Source organism: Balaenoptera physalus, assembly GCF_965194825.1.
Source record: "Balaenoptera physalus genome assembly, chromosome: 14".
In the NCBI taxonomy this organism is placed as follows: domain Eukaryota; kingdom Metazoa; phylum Chordata; class Mammalia; order Artiodactyla; family Balaenopteridae; genus Balaenoptera; species Balaenoptera physalus.
In genome coordinates this window covers 88,580,688-88,606,419 of record NC_138893.1, presented here as the reverse complement: position 1 = coordinate 88,606,419, position 25,732 = coordinate 88,580,688, and the positions used below count along the sequence as shown (strand labels likewise).

Below are 25,732 nucleotides of genomic sequence, written 5' to 3'. Positions count from 1 at the left end.
CCTAAAGGGGGGTTTCCTCGCAAATTTTGGGTTAAAAACAAGAAATTTAAATCTATACTATAGTATAAGTTTCTTCAAGCTCTGCTTTAAGAAAAGCCTATGAATAAAATCTGGGCTTACATAATAAATAAGTCGGAGAATCATTATGCATATTATCAAGGAATTATTTACTTTATGAAAGACTTTATCACAGAATGCCTTAAATATCTGCTTTTCTCATACATTTTGGTATTTCAAAAATAATTTCCTATTTGACAGATGAGCCACCATGTGCTTTGGGGCAAGTCACTGAAATTCTCTAGGCTGTTTCCTCATCTATGTAACAAGGATGGTTTTAACCATGCTGCCTGCCTCACTCAGTTTTCATGACTATCAAACAAGAAAATTTACATAAAGGTACTTTGAAAATCGCATACGCATATTATTACTTCTGTTGCTTTTAAAAGAGAATCTGGGGAGGAACTTTCAGAATTTTATCATTATTATTACTAAATACATACTTTTGCACACTTTAAAAACATTTTGAAGGACAATTTGAGATAATAATTCATTCTACAAAAATCAAATCTTTCCTTGGTTCATTATCTATTTTTCCTATTTTTTTAGTTCTTTTGCAGTTACTACACGTTGTAATTTCCATGGTATTAATACCTGGATTATGAGAGGCTCCAGCAGCTTCTCTACAGTGAATGTCTGGACCTGCAGATCCTGAGGACTGACATTCAGTGTGATTGGTATTTCAGCTGACATGACTGCCTGTGCACAAAAACAAAAAGACACTTATTAATAAAGAAAAATACTTTCAAAAGGAAAGCACTAATGAAAATCATAGTGTACGTGAGATTAGTATTCAAGCACCTCCTCCTGCTATCAGTTGTAGCCCTCAGAGGACCAGGGTGCCAAGTCCACCGACAGAGAAACAAGATATTCCCCAACTGTTCTCTGAGGTCATGCTTCTGGGCTTAGGTCCTCTGACAAATTAATCTACGCTAGTATGTTCATGACTGAAATAATCACCAGCCAAGGTGACTTTGCATTTGATCAGGAGTCTTAAGTGAAAAAGAATGGCTGAGTTGGTGAGACATATCTTACAGCAAGCAAGTGCTTTGACTTCCATGAAATCATAGCACTGAGACAGCCGGAGACCATACTTTGCCTATTGTTAATGACAACTCAGATGAGGAATCAGGTAGGAACTTGGAAGACAGGTGCTATGTCTCTATTTGTCTGGGGAATTGTTTGAGGGTTTTGATTTGGAGAAGAAAGTTCGGGGCAATTTACTTTCCTGTACAGAAAAAAAACTAATATAAATTGGCATAGTTATCATAAACTGACAAATCTGAGAAGGCATTGATATTTGGGCAAGACAAAATAAGAAAAAAATTGCAAGCCATCCTTTAAGACATGAACATTAATCTTAAAAGTCGATGCAGTGAGATTTTTGCATAAGAATACATATATATATCAAATGACCATATGTGGAATTTCATAACATATTCAAAGTAACACATCCGCCATGAAGACTATTACCCAAATCACTAAGCCCACAATTTGTATTGACTTGTTCACAGTCAATAATCACCCAGCAAGTATTTACTGAAGGTTCACAGAGATAAACAGTAAGAAACACATCTATCCTATATATAACTTAGCCTATTAAAAATAAACTTAGAGTCTACAGGAATGTGTGTTACTATCAATGCACAAATCCTTCCATTTAACTGTTACCTATATTCTTTCAAAGTTTCCTATATTTGCAGGCTAAGAGAACATAAGAATCTGCCCCTAGAAAATATCTTGATATTCCCTATGATACTCATGGAAACTAAAACAAAAAAAGAATTATAATGTATTACTTTTACTTTAGTTTCTCTATTTATTATTTTAGATATAATGGCAGATAATTGTTTTGTTTTTAGTTGACTGGTTGATTCTATGAATGGACTATGGATGGATAGATGAATGAGTGAAAGAATGAATGAATAAATGAGGACACATTTTCATGGTGTCTCTTTTATCCAGAATGAGTCCTTTTAAGACTCCTCTCACTCTCAGTGATTCTAGGAAAGAAGATTTTTCTTTTTCCTATACCTATGCCTCCAACCCCTAAGGGAAATCAGAATCTCAGTGTAGGGCCCATGTTCCCTCCCAACTTCTTCCCCTGAGAGTCTACCCCCATTCTCCTCCTACCCTTTCTCAACTCCCACTGGTCTAGTTCCATAAAATCAGCATCTCTTTGCTCTTCAACCTCTCCCACTCACTGGACCCTTCCCCTGGATCCATAAATGTGTTACTGTATATAACCAAAGATAATCATGACGTCTTTGTGTACATGTAAGTGAAAAGGTCAGTGCTTCACCAAGGCCTTTCCACACCATATATCTGATATATGTGCAGAGAGAGATGGACAAACAAAACCACCCTATAACAAAAAATCTGCCTTATTGGCTCTTATCTTGATGTAATCTAATTCTTAGATTAGTAATAACAATTTTTTTAAATAGAGGCAAATATTATAGAACCTAGAAGTCTTACTGCTCTCCAAATATTGGGCTGGCCAAAAGGTTCGTTCGGTTTTTTCCATAAGATGGCTCTAGTAGCACTTAGTTGTCTTTAACTTCATTCAAAACAATTTTGTTAGATTGTATGTGACAGCTGTCATATCAGCATGCATTTAAAAAAAGACATCAAAATTGGTGAATTTTTGTGTAACCATTTTAATATTGAAGATGGAAGAAAAAAGGCAACGTTTTCAGCATACTATGCTTTATTATTTCAAGAAAGGTAAAAAAAACAACCGAAATGCAAAAACAAAAGATTTGTGCAGCGTATGGAGAAGGTGCTGTGAATGATCAAACATGTCAAAAGTGGTTTGCGAGGTTTCGTGCTGGAGATTTCTTGCTGTACGATGCTCCACGGCCGGGCAGACCAGTTGAAGTTGACAGCGATGAAACAGGGACATTAACTGAGAACAATCAATGCTATACCATGTCGGAGATAGCCGACATACTCAAAATATCCAAATCAAGTGTTGAAAATCATTTGCACCAGCTTGGTTATGTTCATTGCTTTGATGTTTGGGTTCCACATAAGTTAAGCAAAAAAAAACCTTCTTGACCATTTTTCCTCATGCAATTCTCTACTTAAACGTAATGAAAATGTTCCATTTTTGAAACAAATCGTGACCAGTAATGAAAAAGTGGATACTGTACAATAATGTGGAATGGAAGTGATCGTGGGGCAAGCGAAATGAACCACCACCAACCACACCAAAGGCCGGAGATTCAAAGAATCTTCTTTCATCCAAAGAAGGTGATGTTGTGTATGTGGTGGGATTGGAAGGGAGTCTTCTATTATGAGCTCCTTCTGGAAAACCAAACGATTAATTCCAACAAGTACTGCTCCCAAGTAGACCAACAGAAAACAGCACTTGATGAAAAGCATCCAGAATTAGTCAACAGAAAGCTCATAATCTTCCATCAGGATAACGCAAGACTGCATGTTTCTTTGACGACAAGGCAAAAACTGTTACAGCTTGGCTGGGAAGTTCTGATTCATCTGCTGTATTCAGCAGACATTGCACCTTCAGATTTCCATTTATTTCGGTCTTTACAAAATTCTCTTAATGGAAAAAATTTCAATTCCCTGGAAGACTATAAAAGGCACCTGGAACAGTTCTTTGCTCAAAAAGATTAAAACTTTTGGGAAGAAGGAATTATGAAGTTGCCTAAAAAATGGCAGAAGGTAGTAGAACAAAAGGGTGAATACGTTGTTCAATAAAGTTCTTGGTGAAAATGAAAAACGTGTTTTTATTTTTACTTAAAACCCAAAGGCACTTTTTGGCCAACCCAATATATGCCACATGGCTACACTCCATGATTCTCTTACTGCAAAAATGGATATGTGAAGTATTCTTGAGAATAATAGGAATCTGCCAAAGACTGTCCCCAGTGACTTACCATAGAAATTTGTACATAGTCAAAATAGTGAATTTCAAATATGCTTATAATCAAATATACTCATAATATTTATAATTCTTTCATGTGTCTTCAGCAAAGTTTGATATTAAAAACAAAGATAATTATGCTGAAAGTTTCAAAGGAACAATTATGACAAATCTAATAATTTAAAGCATTTAAATACAACTGTATACTCCAAAATTGACTATACTATTAAAAACACTAATACATACTAATCACTTTGTGGATAGTATCAAAACATTTTCTAGTCAACTCAGGAAATTGATTTGGAGATCAAGGTAATAATAGGCAGAAAACTGTAGAATTTTGCAAATGAAGTCAAAGCAAGGTCAAAGTCCCACAAATTGTTAGACCTCTTGTAGCAATAACACAATGTGAATCCAAAACAAAAATTCTACTAGGTTGTGGATATTATACCCCAAGGCGTTTGCATTTTATAATCCACAAAATTTTAAGAGTTAGAAAGTACCTCCCAAACAAATCAAGGACACCTCCTACAGCGTCCTTCATTTCAACAATGTACTGGGCTTGGATGAATAGAAATGAGATGCTCACTATACCATTAGATGCCAGTGATTACTTTTATGAAGTTCTTCCTTATGTTGAGTTGAAACCTGCCACTTTTCAACTTCTATCCAATAGAGACAGTTTCGTAAAGTAGGAAAGGTACAGGTTTGGAGACAGGCAGACTAGATTAAAATCCCAGTTTTCAGAATCAAAGGGAGGGAAACAAATCTCTTGACAGCAGTAATAGATGTCTCCAGGCATAGTCCTTAAGGCAGAACAAAGTACCCATGTGGATCCTTCCCGTCTCCCCAAGTTGTCTTTGTCCATAATGCCTGAATTTTCTTTACTCCACTTTATTCCTTGCTTTAAATTATTTATTTATTTATTTTTTTTTTTATTTTTAGCTGTGTTAGGTCTTCGCCTCCGTGCAAGGGCACTCTCCAGTTGCGGCAAGCGGGGGCCACCCCTCATCGCGGTGCGCGAGCCTCTCACAATCCCGGCCTCTCCCGCTGGGGAGCACAGGCCCCAGACGCGCAGGCCCAGCAGCCGTGGCCCACGGGCCCAGCCGCTCCACGGCACGCGGTATCCCCCCACACCAGGGCCCGAACCCGCGTCCCCCGCATCGGCAGGCAGACTCCCAACCACTGCGCCACCAGGGAAGCCCTATTCCTTGATTTAAATTGAGCTTATAGCAATTTTAAATTCATTTAGTTAACAAGCATTTCATTTTTAAATGCAGTTAACTCTGAGAGGTCATGGGGGACACACATTCAATCATGCTTTGGAAGAGTACATGAGACCAAGGTGATGTGTCCTCCCAGAGCCCATATGTACCCTGACACACTCAGGGTATCCAGTATCCCCACCTCTCTGCTCAATCAGCCCAAGCCTACTTCCAGTGCCTATGCCAGCCTCTTCCTGCAATCCATCCTTCCAAGAGTGAATTACAACATGCCCATCCTTATACCTGAGAGGTAGCCAAGAGGCAGCTGTTTGCTGATGAGTATGCATGGAGCTTGGACTTGCAAGCTGGGCTGTCCACCGGCATGTACCCAAGGCCTCTCAAGTGCAAGACAGAGCCACAAGTGGAAAGAAAAGGAAGCTGACCATCAAGGTCAGGGGTGAGCTCCCCATCCACCACCTCATTCTAACAAGAAATTTCAAAGAGTACGAGAATTCTAAATACATATCTATACCTTCCAGGTCATTTTGCCGGCATATTTCTCAAGGTAGAAGGATAGGAGGATAGAACCTACTTTAGCAGCTTGTTAGCTTGACTTGTAGCTTTTACATATGTAAGTATGGTATGCAGGCCTCCATTTTATACTTTCAATCTGCTCACTACAAATGTTAAGGATCGGCCTGCCCAAACTTTCTAGAACTCCATATCACCAAGTTCTTTCTTTTTGGTCAGATTTGCTCTTTCATTGTTTCCTCAATCTTCTAAGACATGCAGTTGACACAGAGGTAGGGTAAAAAGTCATCAGTTCTTCCACTTTTAGAAGACTTCCGAGCTTCTATAACAAAATTACTTCTCTTTTCCTCTCTTTTTTCCCCTCATTCAAATGCTCTCTGTTATTATTTTTTCCTTAAGTTTATAGGTTTCCATGCAAGAGTATATGTATATTTCTTTACTGTTTTTATTAAAATTATTTTTGTGATCATTCAACATTACATTCATGAGAAAATAAATAAGTACATAAACAATTTAAATACTCAAAAAACACAACAAAATTCATATTGATGACCTGGGTGGTGGCAGCAGAAGTGGACAGAAGTGGTCAGATTATAGATATATTGTGAGCCAATAGGAATTCATGACATATTGAACACAGGATAAAAAGAACGCAAGATATCTTTAAGTTTTTTGTCTGAAGCAACTGGAAGGATGGAGTTGCCATTAACTGAGGTAGAGATTGCTGCAGAGGAGGAACAGGAAGATGAAGAGCCCAGTTTGGGACATGATAAATTTGAGATGCATGTTAGACATCCATGCGAAGATGTTAAGTAGGCAGTTGGATATATGAGAGCAGAGTTTGGGAGAGAAGTCTGGGATGAAAATACAAATTTCAGAGTTGTCAACATAAAGGTGGATGGAATTGGACAACCAAGGAGGAAGTAGACAGGAAGAGACAGGTCAGAGTCAAAGGACTATTGTGAGTGAACGGAAATATAGGCAGTGGTACTCAGAGGTTTATAGAATTAAGATTTGTCTTTGAGGGACTTCCCTGGTGGTCCAGTGGCTAAGACTCTGCACTCCCAATGCAGCAATCCCTGGTCAGGGAACTAGATCCTACATGTTGCAATAAGAGTTCGCATGACACAATAAGAGTTCACATGCCGCAACTAAAGATCCCATGTGCCACAACTAAAGATCCCGTGTGCTGTAACTAAGACCCAGCATAGCCAAATTAATTAATTAATTTTTTTTTAATTTGCCTTTGATTGAACTAGTAAAATATGGCTTTTCTGGCAGACCAATTAGAAAAAGGATAAACATAGCCCAGTAGGTATTAGCAGGAAGGCCCCCAGTTTGTCCAGCAGAGGGAGGGCTAGATTTCAGCTCCACTCAGCCCCTCAGCAGGGCAATATGCAGCAGCCAGTGTGAGACACACTGCTGCTCCCCTACTCCCACTGTCTGCTAAAGGATTCCTAAATTCTCCTACATTTCATCACCATTGGATCTCAGTAATTAAGAGCACTGGCTTTGAAGTCGGACTGCCTGGGTGAGAATCTAGGCTCTGTTCCTTGCTCACTGCTGACTTTAGACAAGCTAGTAAACCTCCTTAAACATCAATTTTATCATCTGTAAAATGAGAATAATAAGAGTACCCTCTTCAAAAGGATCCTGAAGATTAAAATTAAAAATCCATATAAAAGTCATAACTTAGCCCATGCTTCAGACACCTACTAAGGGCTGAACAAATATTAGTTGATATTATTATCCCCTTTTCAACAGGAAAGCAGAATCTACTTGTCTACATTTAGGTTAAACATATCGCTTTCATCTATAGAGCTTGTAATTATTATTCAAGAATGCAAGAATGCTTTCACTCTTAGTTCCCATAACTAAAGGGCTTAAAACAAAGCTTCCCTCTGGTGACTCATTTCATTGGATCTCTTGACTTCAAAATCTAAGGCATATTTCTTACATGTGCATTAATTAGAAATGCAACATGCCTAAATACTCTTTAAAAAAAATTCCTAATGCATAACGGCCTCATAAAGGATCTTGAGCCTTTTGAAAGCAATTCCAGAGTGACACATAAAAGGTATGCACTAACGTTAGGGCTACAATTGTTAAATGCACTACATGTCCAGATCCCCAAGACTCTGAACTTTTTATTTCCTTAACTTCCACGAATTCTGGGTTTCAACACGATAAGAAAAGTTACATTTCATAATAAAAAGTAAATATCTTTAGCATGTTAAATTCAAACTTTCAAAAGCTTCTTGGAAGCATTTGAAGTTCTTTTTAATAAGTTTTGGATAGTCATTTACTGATGTTTTTTGAAAAATAATCAAATTGAGCTCCTCCCCAAAAAATTATGAGTTTTATAGATTCTTTATGAGAAGACTCAAATTAAATTAAATTAAAACGTTTGCTTCCTCTGTTCATAGTAACCAAAATAAAACTTGTTTCCCCACACACAACCTAAATGACAGCTGCAAAAAATGACAGAAAACAAACAAAAAATCCAGAAGACTGACTTAACTAATATGAAATAAAACAAAGGAAAACATCAGATTCTACTTGTATTTAGGTCTTATATCCTTCTTGTAGTGAATGGCTGGTCAAGTCTAACGGCCCTACAAAATAAAGCAAAAGGTTGTAATTCAATTTCTGATTTAACTGAAAAGTAACATTGTATATAAGAATTTTATAAGATGACCTTATTACCCCTCTTCTGATAACACACCTTTTATGTTATTTTATGAAATGCCATTTCACACTAAAAGCTCACCCTGCCTTTCACAATGGCACACATTTTCAAAATTGCAGGTATGAAGAAAGGACAAAAATGCCCCATGGCTATTCTGTGTAGCAATGCCTTTCAATTTAAGGACACTTTGTACCATATAAAATTATACCAGAACTGAGATCCTATCTCATATAAGCCCAGCATAAATGTTACCTACCTGTTATTTAAAAAGCCAAAGAACTAAATTAGTCCAATTAAAGTCTAAGAAGAAGATAATCTAGTGTGTGAAACCTCAGAGAAGCTTTCATTGAATCACCCAGAACAAGAATAACCTTCAGCTATAAGCATCAAGTTTAAGCAACCAGGGCAGAAGTAACATGCCCTTCATATACACCTTGAAAGTGACAGTAGCTTTTGTTGCTGCAAGTCCAGTGGGCCTATGGGTCAGTTCCACTCCATAATATTATAAGACAGCTCAAATATATGTGAATTCTCCTAAGGTCTGGTATTTTTGAAAAGCAGAGAACAAAAAAGAAAATAGTGAAAGAAGTAGAATTCTTGTCAACCTCAATTTGAAGCAAAAATATTCCCATTTCTTCTTTGTTCTCTGATTACCTAGAAATAAATAAGAGCCTGCTTATCATAATAGAGAAAACAAAACCAAAGTCTTTGAAAACACCACATTCATTTTTCTACAAATCTATTAATACACTGGGGGAAACCGATAGTATATAACTGTTTTGAGAACTTAGCTGCTTCTCTGACTCCTGGTTTTCCATTCTTCCATATTCTCTGAAGAGAGGTTTTAAATCTGCCAGAATCTTCAATCTAACCATCCAAGTTCACTATTTTACCACTAGTTTTTAAAATTTTCTCCAGGAACTCTAGCTATATACCTATTAACCCTATTCAACCATTTCTCATCCCACATGCTAAGTATTCTTTCTATAGTAAACAAAAGACTTTCTCCTCTGGCTTCAAAATACCACTTTCTACCCTTCTGCCATTCTTTCCCAGTATCTTTTACTAGCTCCTCCTTATCTACTAACTCCTGTTAACTAGGGGTCTTAACCCCAGGATCCATCCCTTACATGCTAGTCTCTGCTCCACATTATATTGTTCGTTCAGAACAATCTCATCCTAGAGTTCCAATTCAACTCACAGCCTCTGATTCAACAGTCCAGACCTCTCACCTGAGCTTCAGAGCCCCCAGATCCACTGCCCACTGGGCCATCTCACAGGCACCTCAAAACTGAACACCATGATCTCTTCCTCAAAACCTGTTACTGCCATCTTCAGTTCTGATCTAGATTAATGACATCAACACACAGTGGGCATCCACACCCAACCCACTAACTTGAATGTCATCCCAGAATATTTTCTTTCACTCTGTCTCTCTCTTCATATCAGATTAGTGGGAAAGTCACACCGCTTCTACTTCCTTAACTCTTCTTATATTGGCCATTTCCTCTCCATTCACATTGGTACCTCCTCAGTTCAACCCTGGTTAGACTTACTTAAACTTTGCAATGATACCCTAACTGGTCTCCCTTCTAGTTTTTCACAACCTCCAATTCACCCTCCAAACTATTCCCAGAGTGATGTCTCTAATATAAAATAAGATAATGTTACACCAACCCCCTGCTTAAAACCCTCAATGATTCTTCATCTGGACACAATAAAGTTCAGGCTCCACTGAATGACTCAAGGCAATTTGCCCTATCTCTCCAGCTTCTTCTTTGTCTTTGACACACTCCTCTCTGTACTCCATTCATGCTAAAGAATTTGAAGTTTTCTAAATGGACCATACTCTTTCATTCCCCTAAACTTTTATTCACTCTGTTCCCTCTGCCTGGAGTACTCCTCCCCAGTAGCCAGTCAACAAATACTTGCTCATCTTTTCAACCTCAACTCAAACAACCCTCTTTACATCTTAATAAACACACACACACACACACAAGCACAGACACACTCATGGTAGAAGTAAGCAATGCTTTACTCTGTACACTATACAGATCTCTAAGAGATTCATCATCATCATTCTACCATCTCCTAGGATTTATTATAATATATGGTAAAATAAATGCATGTTTATGTCACTTCCTTCCATCAAAACTAATGGAATACAGAAAAACTCAAAATCAAAATTTCCTCCATCTTCAAGGAAACTTGGCATTACCCCAAATTATGAATAAAGAAATAAAATGAAATCTTGACTAAATTTTTTAAAAAGGAAAGTGAAAGTCTATACACACCTCAACAGGAAATAATTTTCTCTAAAAGTGCCACGACCCTGAAATTCCTGTCCAAGCGTCCTTTGATTAGAGAATTAAGATGTAGGGCATGGATAGGTACAGTAATCAAAGGGGATATCCCTATTTGAAAGACCCAGTTTGAGACTGTAGAATCACAAAAGTGAGAAGTCAGGATTAGCACAATGACACGCCATTTCTGTCTGTGACTAAGCCCAGGTAGCCAGGGGAACTGCTAGAGGTCAAGTAGAGTGAAGGAAAGAAAGGATGTTAAATCATCAGCTCACAGTGCTGATAGTCTGTGACTTAAAGGACTTTACCACGAAGAACACTGAGTTTTGGAGCACCAAACAATGAAAGGAAAATGTTCCTAGGAGCAAAAACATAACAACTTTGGTAAGAAAGTAAAAATTGCCAACAACCTCAACTCACTCCCGCCCAAGCCTGATCCTCCCTGCACTGTTCTTCAGTAAATGTCTGGTGGTAAACAAATATCAGTAATGGGAACACTACATAAAAAGTGCAACAAAAAAAAAAAAAAGAGAGAGAGAAAAAGAAGAAAGGAGAGGAACCAAAAAATGTATACGAATAAGGATTAATGAAGGAAACAGAGGAGTTATACTACCTTTACATAAGAAAGCTGTGACTGCAAAAAGGCTGGCATCCTTGCTTATACTTTCTTTTTTTTTTTAATACATCTTTATTGGAGTATAATTGCTTCACAATACTGTGTTAGTTTCTGTTGTACAACAAAGTGAATCAGCCATATGCATACATATATCCCTATATTCCCTCCCTCCCACCCTCCCTATCCCACCCCTCTAGGTCGTCGCAAAGCACCAAGCTGATCTCCCTGTGCTACGCTGCTGCTTCCCACTAGCTATCTATTTTACATTTGGTAGTGTATATATGTAGATGCTACTCTCACTTCACCCCACCTTCCCCCTCCCCCCGCCATGTCCTCAAGTCCATTCTCTATGTCTACATCTTTATTCCTGCCCTGCCACTAGGTTCATCAGTACCTTTTTTTTTTTTAGATTCCATATATATGCGTTAGCATACGGTATTTGTTTTTCTCTTTCTGACTTACTTCACTCTGTATGACAGACTCTAGGTCCATCAACCTCACTACAAATAACTCAATTTCATTTCTTTTTATGGCTGAGTAAAACAAGAAGAACAACAACCAGAAAAAAAAAAAAAAAACCTGAAGGATAAACCAAAAACAAATTAAAATTTTTGTCCTCAGGATGAGGGAAAGAACAGAGCAGAGGAGACAGAGATGAATGCTAGACTTCTCTGAATATACCTAGTTTTAGAGTTTTGATGTTGGAGCCACGTAAATGTTTTACATAAGTAAAAAGCAATTAACTCATAAATCAATCCTGAAAAATCAGAAGTAAACAAAAAAAAAATAAACCTTAACTATATTTCACATTAGCTTCATAAACACTCAGAAATAATTTCAAGGAACTTCAAAACACAGTATTTTTTAAATAAGCTTTAAGGATATATTGTACAACACAGGGAATAAAAGCAATATTTTATAACTATAAATGGAGTATAACCTTTAAAAACTGTGAATTACAAAAATTATGAACCACCTGAAACTTACATAATATTGTACACAACTATACTTCAATAAAAAAATAAATTTTAAAAAAGTTTTTCTAAAGTTAAAAAACAAACAAATAAACAAAAACAGTATTTTTACTCTAATCCTAGAGGGATATCCTCCAGGACAAAAAGAATGTCAAAGTAATTTTAAACTACACTTAGTATTCTTATTATATACGTGTGATATATATATATTCTTATTATATATGTATACATACATGTGTATACACACACATTAGGCTAAAACAAATAAATAATTATATTCATGCTATTAGGAAATAAGATTTCCAGCATAAGAGAAAAAGGAGATACAGATGGCCAACAGGCACATGAAAGATGCTCAACATCACTAATCACCAGAGAAATGCAAATTAAAACTACAGTGAGATATCACCCAACACCTGTCAGAATGGCTACCATCAAAAAGAACATAAATAACAAATGTTGGCGAGGATGTAGAGAAAGGGAACTTTTGTACACTGTTGATGGGAATGTAAACTGATGCAGCCACTGTGGGAAACAGTATGGAGTTTCCTCAAAAAACTAAAAATAAAACTACCATATGATCCAGCAATTCCACTCCTGGGTATATATCCAAAGAAAATGAAAACACTAATCCAAAAGGATACATGTACCCCAAGTTCATAGCAGAATTATTTACAATTGCAAGGTATGGAAGCAACCTAGGTGTCCATCAACAGATGAATGGATAAAGAAGATGTGGTATATAAATACAAAGGAATACTATTCAGCCATAAAAAAAGAATGACATTTTGCCATTTGCAACAACATGGATGGACTTAGAGGGTACTATGCTTAGTGAAATAAGTCAGACAGAGAAGGACAAATATTGTATGTTATCATTTACATATGGAATCAAGAAATTAAAACAAATTAGTGACTATAACAAAAAAGAAAGAGACTCACAGATATAGAGAACAAACTAGTGGTTACCAGTGGGAACAGGGGAAGGGCAAGATAGGGGGTGGGAAATTAAGAGCTACAAACTACTAGGTATAAAATAAATGGGAAGATCAGGAACAAGACAAGGTTGCCCACTCTCACCACTATTATTCAACATAGTTTTGGAAGTGTTAGCCACAGCAATCAGAGAAGAAAAAGAAATAAAAGGAATCCAAATTGGAAAAGAAGAAGTAAAGTTGTCACTGTTTGCAGATGACATGATACTATACATAGAGAATCCTAAAGATGCTACCAGAAAACTACTAGAGCTAATCAATGAATTTGGTAATGTTGCAGGATACAAAATTAATGCACAGAAATCTCTTGCATTCCTATACACTAATGATGAAAAATCTGAAAGTGAAATTAAGAAAACACTCCCATTTACCACTGCAACAAAAAGAATAAAATATCTAGGAATAAACCTACCTAAGGAGACAAATGACCTGTATGCAGAAAATTATAAGACACTGATGAAAGAAATTAAAGACGATTCAAATAGATGGAGAGATATACCATGATCTTGGATTGGAAGAATCAACATTGTGAAAATGACTCTACTACCCAAAGCAATCTACAGATTCAATGCAATCCCTATCAAACTACCACTGGCATTTTTCACAGAACCAGAACAAAAAATTTCACAATTTGTATGGAAACACAAAAGACCCCGAATAGCCAAAGCAATCTTGAGAACGAAAAATGGAGCTGGAGGAATCAGGCTCCCTGACTTCAGACTATACTACAAAGCTACAGTAATCAAGACAGTATGGTACTGGCACAAAAACAGAAACATAGATCAATGGAACAGGATAGAAAGCCCAGAGATAAACCCACGCACATATGGTCACCTTATCTTTGATAAAGGAGGCAAGCATATACAGTGGTGAAAAGACAGCCTCTTCAATAAGTGGTGCTGGGAAAACTGGACAGGTACATGGAAAAGTATGAAATTAGAACACTCCCTAACACCATACACAAAAATAAACTCAAAATGGATTAAAGACCTAAATGTAAGGCCAGACACTATCAAACTCTTACAGGAAAACATAGGCAGAACACTCTTTGACATCAATCACAGCAAGATCCTTTTTGACCCAGCTCCTAGAGAAATGGAAATAAAAATAAACAAATGGGACCTAATGAAACTTCAAAGCTTTTGCACAGCAAAGGAAACCATAAACAAGACCAAAAGACAACCCTCAGAATGGGAGAAAATATTTGCAAATGAAGCAACTGACAAAGGATTAATCTCCAAAATTTATAAGCAGTTCATGCAGCTCAATAACAAAAAAAACAAACAACCCAATCCAAAAATGGGCAGAAGACTTAAATAGACATTTCTCCAAAGAAGATATACAGATTGCCAACAAACACATGAAAGAATGATCAACATCATTAATCATTAGAGAAATGCAAATCAAAACTACAATGAGATATCATCTCACACCGGTCAGAATGGCCATCATCAAAAAATCTACAAACAATAAATGCTGGAGAGGGTGTGGAGAAAAGGGAACACTCTTGCACTCTTGGTGGGAATGTAAATTGATACAGCCACTATGGAGAACAGTATGGAGGTTCCTTAAAAAACTAAAAATAGAACTACCATACGACCCAGCAATCCCACTACTGGGCATATACCCTGAGAAAACCATAATTCAAAAAGAGTCATGTACCAAAATGTTCATTGCAGCTCTATTTACAATAGCCAGGACATGGAAGCAACCTAAATGTCCATCAACAGATGAATGGATAAAGAAGATGTGGCACATATATACAATGGAATATTACTCAGCCATAAAAAGAAACGAAATTGAGTTATTTGTAGTGAGGTGGATGGACCTAGAGTCTGTCATACAGAGTGAAGTAAGTCAGAAAGAGAAAAACAAATAACAGTATGCTAACACATATATATGGAATCTAAGGGGGAAAAAAAAAGGTCATGAAGAACCTAGTGGCAAGACGGGAATAATGACACAGACCTACTAGAGAATGGACTTGCGGATATGGGGAGGGGGAAGGGTAAGATGTGACAAAGTGAGAGAGTGGCATGGACATATATACACTACCAAACGTAAAATAGATAGCTAGTGGGAAGCAACCGCATAGCATGGGGGATCAGCTCTGTGCTTTGTGACCACCTAGAGGGGTGGGATAGGGAGGGTGGGAGGAAGGGAGATGCAAGAGGGAAGAGATATGGGAACATATGTATATGTATAACTGATTCACTTTGTTATAAAGCAGAAACTAACACACCATTGTAAAGCAATTATACTCCAATAAAGATGTTAAAAAATAAAATAAAATAAAATAAAATAAATGGGCTACAAGATATATTGTACAGCACAGGGAATATAGCCAATATTTCGTAATAACTACAAATGGAGTATAATCTATAAAATATCTGAGGGACTTCCCTGGTGGTCCAGTGCCTAACACTCCATGCTCCCAATGCAGGGGGTCTGGGTTTGATCCCTGGTCAGGGAACTAGATCCCACATGCCACAACTAAGAGCTTGCACGCCGGAACTAAAGTTCCTGCATGTTGCAACTAAAGACCCTGCATGCCACAATGAAGATCCTGTGTGCAGCAATGAAGACCTGGCACAACCAAATAAATAAATAAATAAATATTTTTTAAAAAATTTTGAATCACTATGTTGTACTGAAACTAATATAATATTGTAAGTCAACTATACTTCGATATAAATAAATAAATAAGAAAAAAGATACAAATATAAAATCAAAAATTTTAAATTAAACCCTATAATCTTATTTTGAATTGGAAATATCAGTATGATCTCATTACATATTTTTCCCTTCCTAAAAAAAAATCTATTTCTTAGCTCTGTTCACAAAAAAAAAAAAAAAAAAATTGGGCAACAATGGCAACCTGGTGCACAGATTATGTTCCCTAAATACTATTTTCCACTAAAAGGACCTAGGCTCCTCAGTGGAAAGGCTGATTGAAGATCTAGGGCAGGAAATGTACAAAATGAGCCTAGAACATCTTCTTGTGCTAGAAATCAAGGCTCACTTGGGTTTTGTCAAAACGCTTAGTAAACAATTTAAAGGGGTTCTCAATGGCCAAAAATGGGAAAATTTGAGCATCAAAAGAATAAAAAATTACAATACTCTGAAATATATCCCACATATAAAAATCAAAAAAAAAACCAAACAAACAAACTCATTGGTCACCTTCCAAAGTTGCTAGAACACCATCCTCTTTTTCTGAAAATTGATAAACAATGGGAAATAAAGTATTTTCCTGATTTTCTGGTATGAACTATACTTTTGACTAATGAAATAATAAGGGAAGATGATCCCAACTGATAAAACTAATAAAGAATTACAGAATGATAAAGTCACCATTTACAACCCCTTAAAAAATAATAGGCTACACAATAATTACCAATATGAAGGCGAAAATCATTAAGTGACTGATTAATAGGGAACTATGAGAATCAGGCTTACAGAGCACGAATGCAGTGATCAATTTTAACATTACCAAAAGTGAGATAACCCAGACTCATGTATTAGACATAATATTAAATGGACAATTGATTTTCAACAAAGGTGTCAAGGTAACTCAATGGAAAAAAGATAGTCTTTTCAAAAAATGGTGCTGAAATCATTGAACATCCACTCATAAAATAAAACAGGAACCTTGACCCTTTCCTCACACCACATACAAATATTTACTTGAAATGGATTATAGAGCTAAAGATAAGACCTAAAGCTATTAAATTTCTCAGTGAAAACATAGGAGAAAATTTTTTAACCTTGGGTTAGGCAAAGGTTTCTCAGATACCTCCAAAGCATGATCCATAAAAGAAAAAAAAAATCAATAAACTGCTTCAACAAAATTTAACATTTCTGCTCTTTGAAAGACAATGTTAAGAAAATGAAATGGCAGGGACTTCCCTGGTGGTCCAGTGGTTAAGAATCAACCTTCCAATGCAGGGGATGCGGGTTCGATCCCTGGTTGGGGAACTAAGATCCCACATGCCGCGGGTCAACTGAGCCCGCGCCACCACTACAGAGGAGCCCATGTGCTGCAAGGAAGAGCCCGTGCTCTGCAACAAAAGATCCCACATGCCACAACGAAGATCCCTCAACTAAGACCCCATGCAGCCAAATAAATATTAAAAAAAAGAAGAAGAAAAGAAAATGAAATGGCAAACCACAGCTGAAGGATGGGATGAAGCATTTTTAAAACCCATATATGAAAAAGGACTTGTATCCAGAAAATATAAATAATACTTAAAAATCAAAATCTTTTTTAAAAAATTCAGTTTTTTAAATGGGCAAAATATTTGAAAAGACACTTCACCAACAAGATGACATATAAACGCATGAAAAATGCACATCATAAGTCACTAGAGAAACGCAAATTAAGGTCACAATATATACTGCTACACACCTACTGTAACGGCTAAAATTAAAAAGACTGCCAATACTAGAGCTAGCAAAGGCGAGAAGCAACTGGATATCTCACACATTTGCTAGTGAAAATGAAAACTGGTACAGCCACTTTACAAAGCAGCTTGAAAATTTCTTATAAAGTTAAACATGCACCCACCCTATGACCTAGCAATTCCACTCCTTAGATATTTACCCAAGAGAAATGAAAGTATATGTCCACCTAGAGACCTATATGCAATGTTTATGGGGGCCTTATTCACAAGAGTCAGAAACTGAAAACAACTCAAATTTCCATCAACAGGTAAATAAACAATTTATGATCCCATCATACTGTCACATGTTATGCAAGAAAAAAATGAGCAATAGATACAGGTATCAACATGAATATCTCACAAAAGCATTATGCTAACTGAGAGAGTCAGACAAAATTACACACTGCATGATGACACTTATATGACATTCTTGAAAGGGCAAAAATATAGGGACAGGAAACAGATCAGTAGTTGTCAGTGACTGAGGGTTAAGGGAGAAGATAACTGCAGACGGCACAAGGAAACTTTGGATTGACTCAAATAGAAATGTTCTATTTGTTTACGGTGGTGATTATATGATTGTGTATAACTGTCAGAACTCATCAAACTGAAAACTTATAAAGAGTGAATTTAATGCATATAAATTTTTCCTTAATAAATCTGACTTTTAAAAACTCTTTTCTGTTTATCTCTTACCCCAGTGACACAAAAAATATTTCTCAATTACTTCATTTACTATGTAAGTAGAGATTTCTACTGATATCCATTGGCTCTATAAGCTCTTTGAGTGTGTCTCTCACTAGGATCTCTGAACTAATGCTTTCGAAAGCTAATTTGTTTTTCTTAAGCGTTCTTGACCACTCTGGTACATCACTCAGTTTATTTGGTGCCTAAATCCTACTTAGCTTCTTAAGAATATTTGCTTCCCAGTTTTCAGATCTGTGTGTCCAGGTTATCCACAATCTCATCCCATGCAGCTGATGTGTTATCTATCCGATTGATAATTTTTTCTGGCAAGAACTCTAAGTCAACCTGCATATGTGTTTACAAAACTACAAAAATAAAAGCTTTGACTATTTTCTTTGTTTTTGTAGTGCTTTTTTTAAAAGATAATCATTTCTTATTGATTTTATTGTTAACAACGGAATATTAAAAAAAACGGGGCCAAATGATTGTCCCTGACTCATCATGTTAATTTAATATCTGAAAATATCACTGAAGATCCTTAGCAAAACTTTAACTGCTACACTTTTGTCCCTTTTCAATACCGTTGGGTGAAAGCAGTGAGTTTCTAAGTTTGTTCACTTATACAAGCCAGGTTTAGCAGGGTGTGCGACACCGAGTCCAACGTCTTCAACACAGTAGTTGGTCTTTGAGTATTTGAAGATCAAAGTACATTAAGAAGTCCTGCCTCTGAATTCCTTCCTCCTACCCAACAACTTTTTTCCAAGTTAGATTAATCCAGTTAATTGTGACCGAACAGAAGTTGAAATTCAAGTTAAATTTATAACCAAATTGAGTGAAAGGAAGCAAAGTAGCTAATAACAACCTATTCAGAAAAATTTTTAAATACCAGGACTAGATTCATAGATTCATACAAAATTGCCAGATATATTTTAAACATGGCCTTGATCATGTCTGTTCTAATATGTAGATATATGACCTTATTTAAATAACTTTTTGTTTCCAAAAAACTACGCCTCTTTAATCATTCTTCTGAATTAAGTAACAGACCAAATTTTATTCTGCTCCTAGAAAACTTAAAGCCACACTTATGCTTATATAAATCAGTATGTGGGTTAAAAGGGCAGCAGTTCTCCACTTTTTTTTCCACCAAAACACAAGTGACATTTAAAGTATATTTAATATTCACTGTCCAACATACTTCTCCCACTCTGGACTGCCACCCTTGGTAAGGGAGATAGCTAGTTTGCATGAAATTCCCCCATAAGATTTCTGTATATAACCCTATATTTTCTCCCCCATCAATCCATCATACACCAGTGTCATAAAACCATAGTCAAGAACCGCTGCATCTCAGCCTTATTCCTGGCTGTTTTATATCTCATACTTATTTTTCTTTCTACTTTCATTCCACTTTTATCCTTTCTTGAATTTCACATAGCCTTGTGAGTCACCTTAAATCCTTTCTAGAACAAGGTAAGGAATAAATAATCATTCCACGTATCTGCAAAAGCAATCTCTTCTCATTTACCCTAGATAAAGCCTTAAAACTTTAACTACTTGTAGCCTCTTAACTATCCTCTACCATATTAAACACACAAGTATCAAAATCACAAGTTCCTACTTTTTGGTTTTATTAATTCTCTTTTTAAAAATATTAAGGCTGCATACAGAAAATACAGGAAAAGTATCCATGCACAATTTAAGCTTAGAGGCCCATAATAGAAATTAAATTGTTTGCACAAAGAACCTGCTTGCTGCATAACTTTTGTATCTAAAGAATGTAAAGCTTACAGTGTCTTGTATACAGTTACTCAAATAGTAATAGCTCAGCTACAGAGAAGGAATTTTTAAGTGCTTTGATATAAAACTACTATAGCTTGGGCATTGGCACACAAGAATTTGTTTCAGCGCTATTTTTAAAGCCACTAATAAATACTTCAAATACCAGAACTGAGCCTCTGCTCAACTGAGTCTGCCTCAATTGACGTGAAAGAAAAAGTATGTAAGAGAATCACATTTTTATTTAAAACTGAAATGCCTGCTAATCTACTTGGAAAAGTATATATAAAATTGGAACTTTCATAAAGTAGTTTAGAGTTTAGTGTTGTTAAAAGGAAAATTAGTTATAAAAGTAATAAATGCACAACATAGTAGTTTCTATTTATCCCATTTTATAGAAATAATGTCCTTTAATTTCCCCCAAAGTTATCTAGCCAAGTAACACATAATCTATAATTAGGATTTGCCTTATAGCAAAGTTTGATTTTAAAAAGTTTAACACTTCACTCACCTACTGCAGGACAGAGTATTGCCCATATACAGATACTAAACCAACTGTCTAAGCAAGTTCTTGTGTTTAGAAATTCAGTGCCACTATTATGGCTCACAATTTGGCTTATGATGCATTTGTAAGCAAACAGCCTGACAAGCACCCTAGTGTATTTCAGGATGACTGACAGGACACAGTGGCTCAAACAGGAAAGGGGGATGGGTGCTCTTAAAGCAACACACCAGTGAAAGGCAACATTAAACAGTAGAATCAGATTGAAATTATATTTTTCAAGTTTGCAATGAAATAATAACATATTGTCCAATTCAAGCTTTTAAACATAACTTTCATGTCATTATGTGCCCCAAACACTGTAAATTCCAAACAGACTTTAAGAATTTAAAATATAGAAAGAAAAAATTTAAAACAAACATGCTATATGATACTTCCCTGTACTTATCAAACTTCTAAATTACTTAAGACTATTGCAATTATTTTTAACAGAAATTAGGTCAGGGTACCCAGAGGAAAGCAGCTCTTATCTCACCTCTAGATATTTGCCAATCACTCTTACAACAGTAATTTAACTAATAAAAGTAATTTAAATAGCTTGGATTATTCAAATTTCTTATTGAAGATGGGGGCAGGAGATCTATATATTTTGCCCCTGCTGTGTTTCTTCCCTGTGACCTACTTCCATTGTTAAAAAATAGATCATTAGGTTAGGAAATTTCAATTATGGGTATTTCCATATTAGTTTCACTTGGAAAAATATTTATTTAAGTGATACATTGGCTTCATTCTTCACATTTATAATTTTTCCTATATTATCTTACAATACTCTGCACTGTTCAATCCTTTTATACAACAATTAGCCCTATTTTTAAAACAAAAAAAGCCATTCATTTTTTTCATAATATTCATAATATTTATTTATACTGCTTTTTATTTCTGTAAGGTTGTTAGTTACATCCCATTTCTGATTCTAGTAATTCGATTCTTCTTCCTCTTCTCCCTCCTCCCCCTCCTCCCTTTCCCCCTCCTCTCCCCCCTCCCCCTTCCCCTTCTCCTCCCCTTCTTCTTCATCTTCTTCTTCCTCTTCTTCTTCTCCCTCTTTTTCTTCTTCTTCTTCTTCTCAATCTAGCATGCTTGGATTTCATTGGTTTGCTCTATTGCTTTTCTATTCTCTATTTCATTTATTTCCACTTTAGCCTTTACTTCCTTACTTCTCCTTGCTTTGGATTTATTTTGCTCTTCTTTTCTAGTTTCTTAAGGTGAAAAGTTATTGATTTGAAAGCAAAACTCTGGAGACAAGGCTCAGTGGTTGCCAGAGATTAGGGGAGAGGGAGGGATGAATAGGTGGAGCACAGAGGATTTTTAGGGCAGTGAAACTCTCCTATATGATGCTATAATGGTGGATACATGACAATTACATATTTGTCAAAATTCGTATAATGTACAACACTGAGAGCAAACTCTAATGTAAACTATGGACTTTAGGGGATAAAGATGTATCAGTGTAGGTTCATCTGTTGTAACAAATGGACCACTCTGGTGTGGGTTGTTGATAGTAGGGGAGGCTGTGTGTATGTGGGAGCAGGGGCTATATGGGAAATCTCTGTATCTTCTGCTCATTTTGCTGTGAAATGAAAACCGCTCTAAAAAATAAGACTATTTAAAAAATCAAAAGTAATTTTTTAAAAAACCAATAAGCAAAAAACCTCACAACCTAAGGGCCAATGTCTCTACCCTAGGTGTGCAGTCTTGCCCTGCAAGATCCCTCTGTGATGACCCAGAATGTGATGGGTAACAGGACAGTCAAACCTGCTACTGCCACTATCTCTAATACTTTCCCCCAGTGAATGCTGATCCAGTTATTGTTATTATATAATGTATGCTACCAGATTATTCACATAATTTCTCCCATGCTTGATTAATTGCTTAGAAATGTTCTTTTTACTTTCTAAATTGAGGGAGAGGTTGGCGTTTCTTTAATTAAATTGCCTTATGATCAAAGAATGCTGCTTGTATGTTACTGAGTTTGTTAAGATTTGCTTCATGGTCTAATATGTAGTCATTACGCACTTGAAAAGAATGTGTATTCTCTACCAGTTGAATGCAGAAATCTATATACTTTCATTAAATCAAGCCTATTAACTGTACAGTTTAAATCTCTACCCATACGAAATTTTTATTCATTTGACCTATGGATAAAATCATCTATTATGATTATGTATTTGTTATGTTTCCCCAAGAGTTTTGTTAATTTTTACTTCTTATATTTTGGGAATATGTTAAATGTATACAAATTCAGAATTATTGTATCTTTCAGGTTAATTGTTCCCTTTATCCTTGTCTAATATACTTTTTTTTTTTTTTTAAAGGTAACTTGATGATGAGAAATTTATTTATTCATTGATATTTGACATCAACATACATTTCCTAGGAGTTTAATAGTGTTTTAGAACTCAGTTGCTGACAAAGAACTCACTACTAATATTGTATATAAACATAAATATATAATTGAATTGAAGAAAGAGGTATTTTATACAGAAATTCAGAAGAGACATTAGTAATATACTTTTACTTCCAACAAAATGTTTTACCTTAAAGTTTAATTGGATAGATATTAATATAACTAGGCCAGCTTCCCTCCTATTTAAAAAAAGGTTGATTTGAGATCTTATTCTTTAAATATAGGCTTTTGCAGCTATAGATTTCTTTGTAAGCACTGATTTAGCCTCATCCCATAAGTTTCGGTATACTGTGTTTTTGTTTTCACTCATCTTTGCATATTTCCTAATTTACCTTCTGATTTCTTCTTTATCTATTGGTTATTTAGGAGTGTGCTTTTTAATATCTATATATTTGTGAATTTCCTGAATTTTCTTCTACTATTGATTTCTATTTTCATTCCATTGTGTTTGGAGAACATGCTTTATATGACTTTAACCCTGTTAAATTGATTATTTTCTGGCTTCAAATGTCTTTTATTCAAAACATTTCCAATGTCCATTATTAAGTTTTAAACTTTTCGGTACAGAGGTCTTAATTTTCTTAGTTAATTCCTAGATACTTTATATTTTCATTGAGAGGTACTTATTTTATTATGTGTTTCTTTATTACTGGTTTTGAGAAGTGCCATTAATTTTGTTCATTAATCATCTAGCTGGAAAATTAGCTTAACTGTCAAGTTTGTTGGAAATGTAAGTTTATAAACCTGCTGCCATTAAAAGTGGATGACCCCTAAAGGCTACTGACCTTTTAAAAAGTCAAAGATAGTTTTGGGAAGAGGGAATTTTGGAGTCTCATTGGCCATCGAAGGGACTAGGAAGGCCTCTCCAGGGAGAGTTGTGGGGCTGATTGTGTAGTACTGAGCTATACTTGCGGGAACCTCCTAGTTTTTACAACATTTCCATGGAACTCAAAGCAACACTGAGCCAGATATTTGGGTTAAAAGCAGACAAAGGAAAGAGCATGTACAAGATGCAAGAAGATCCTTTTTCTATACTGTCTGATATTTATTAGTACTTTGATCAGAGACATCCAAACTGTACCATACTGGAGGGGTTCTGGAATTCCAGGCTGTCTCTTAGACTGTAGGCTGTAAAGCTCCAGTTTGTCATACTGAAGCAGGTTTGCCCAGGACATAAACCTGGATCAGCAAAGATGCTAAGAGAGGAATTCTATTCTAACTGTGCCTTGTCGGTGAGAGATACTAATACAGAGAGTGGAAAGAAGAGCTGGCTATCTCATCCTCATCAGGAAATCTGTACAGTTCCATGATTTGTGCTATGTCATAGGCATCAGAGTACAAAGCAGGAACTGAGGCCACTAGCCTCTCCAGTTGAGGATCTTGCATTTGGACATCACTTGTAGCAATCTCAGTGACGATAGAGTCCCCTGCCCAATGGAAAGGGTCTAAGCGCTGAGGTGAGTGGAAGCTATAGGAATCTGAAACTGCAGGGAGAAAAGAATGAGGACTGGTTGATGCTGTGGGCACATTCTTGGATGGAAGGACCAATTGCTGCTCTTGTTGCTGTTGCTGCTTCCTCTTTTTGAACCGCCAATTCCTGAACCAAATCTTTACTGTTGACTCTGGCAGGCTGAGTTTTTTGTTTTTTTTTTATAAACCACTTTATTGAGATAATATATCACACAATTCTCCCATTTAAAGTACGCAATTCAATGGTTTTTAGTATATTCACAGACTTGTGCAACCAACACCAGAACCAATTTTAGAACACTTTCATCAACACAAGAGATAATCCCACCCCCCATAAGCAGTCATTCCTCATTCCTGTCTCACCAGTCCCTGGTCACCACTGCTCTGCTTTCTGTCTCCATGGATTTACCTCTGGGTCATTTCATAGAAATGGAATCATTCAATATGTGGCCTGTAGTATCTGGCTTCTTTCAGTGAGACCACGCTTTCAAGGTTCAGCCATGCTGTAGTGTGTGTCAGTATTTCATTCCTTTTTTTTTTTTTTTTTGTATTAGTTGTTTGTTTGTTTGTTTGTTTGTATTACAGGTTCTTATCAGTCATCAATTTTATACACATCAGTGTATACACGTCAATCCCAATCGCCCAATTCAGCACACCACCATCCCCACACCACCGCGGTTTTCCCCCCTTGGTGTCCATATGTTTGTTCTCTACATCTGGTTCTCAACTTCTGCCCTGCAAACTGGTTCATCTGTACCATTTTTCTAGGTTCCACATACATGAGTTAATATACGATATTTGTTTTTCTCTTTCTGACTTACTTCACTCTGTATGACAGTCTCTAGATCCCTCCACGTCTCAACAAATGACTCAATTTCGTTCCTTTTTATGGCTGAGTAATATTCCATTGTATATATGTACCACTTATTCTTTATCCATTCGTCTGTCGATGGGCATTTAGGTTGCTACCATGACCTGGCTATTGTAAATAGTGCTGCAATGAACATTGGGGTGCATGTGTCTTTTTGAATTACGGTTTTCTCTGGGCAGATGCCCAGTAGTGGGATTGCTGGATCATATGGTAATTCTATTTTTAGTTTTTTAAGGAACCTCCATACTGTTCTCCATA

General features: G+C 36.2%; 1 protein-coding gene and 2 pseudogenes across 6 annotated transcripts in view; 1 reads left to right on the top strand and 2 right to left on the bottom strand.

Moving 5' to 3' along the window:
• LOC309642895 (large ribosomal subunit protein eL21 pseudogene) overlaps positions 1 to 25,732 on the top strand; it is a 528,492-nt pseudogene that overhangs the window by 196,045 nt on the left and 306,715 nt on the right. The gene's annotated exons all lie outside the window — the stretch shown is intronic.
• The window catches only part of CTNNA3 (catenin alpha 3), a 1,725,675-nt gene that overhangs the window by 1,626,759 nt on the left and 73,184 nt on the right, over positions 1 to 25,732 (bottom strand). For 2 of the 4 annotated variants that reach the window (XM_082424660.1, XM_082424659.1), the window contains one exon: positions 652 to 756. In XM_082424660.1, the coding sequence (XP_082280786.1) occupies positions 652 to 756 (105 nt within the window). Of the gene's footprint in view, positions 1 to 651; positions 757 to 858; positions 878 to 20,678; positions 23,021 to 25,732 lie in introns of those variants that run through there. The other 2 variants (XM_082424661.1, XM_082424662.1) reach the window with 2 other exon arrangements.
• Positions 23,237 to 24,771, bottom strand: LOC309642896 (arginine-fifty homeobox-like; annotated as a pseudogene). Its single transcript has one exon. The product of its transcript is annotated as an arginine-fifty homeobox-like (transcript).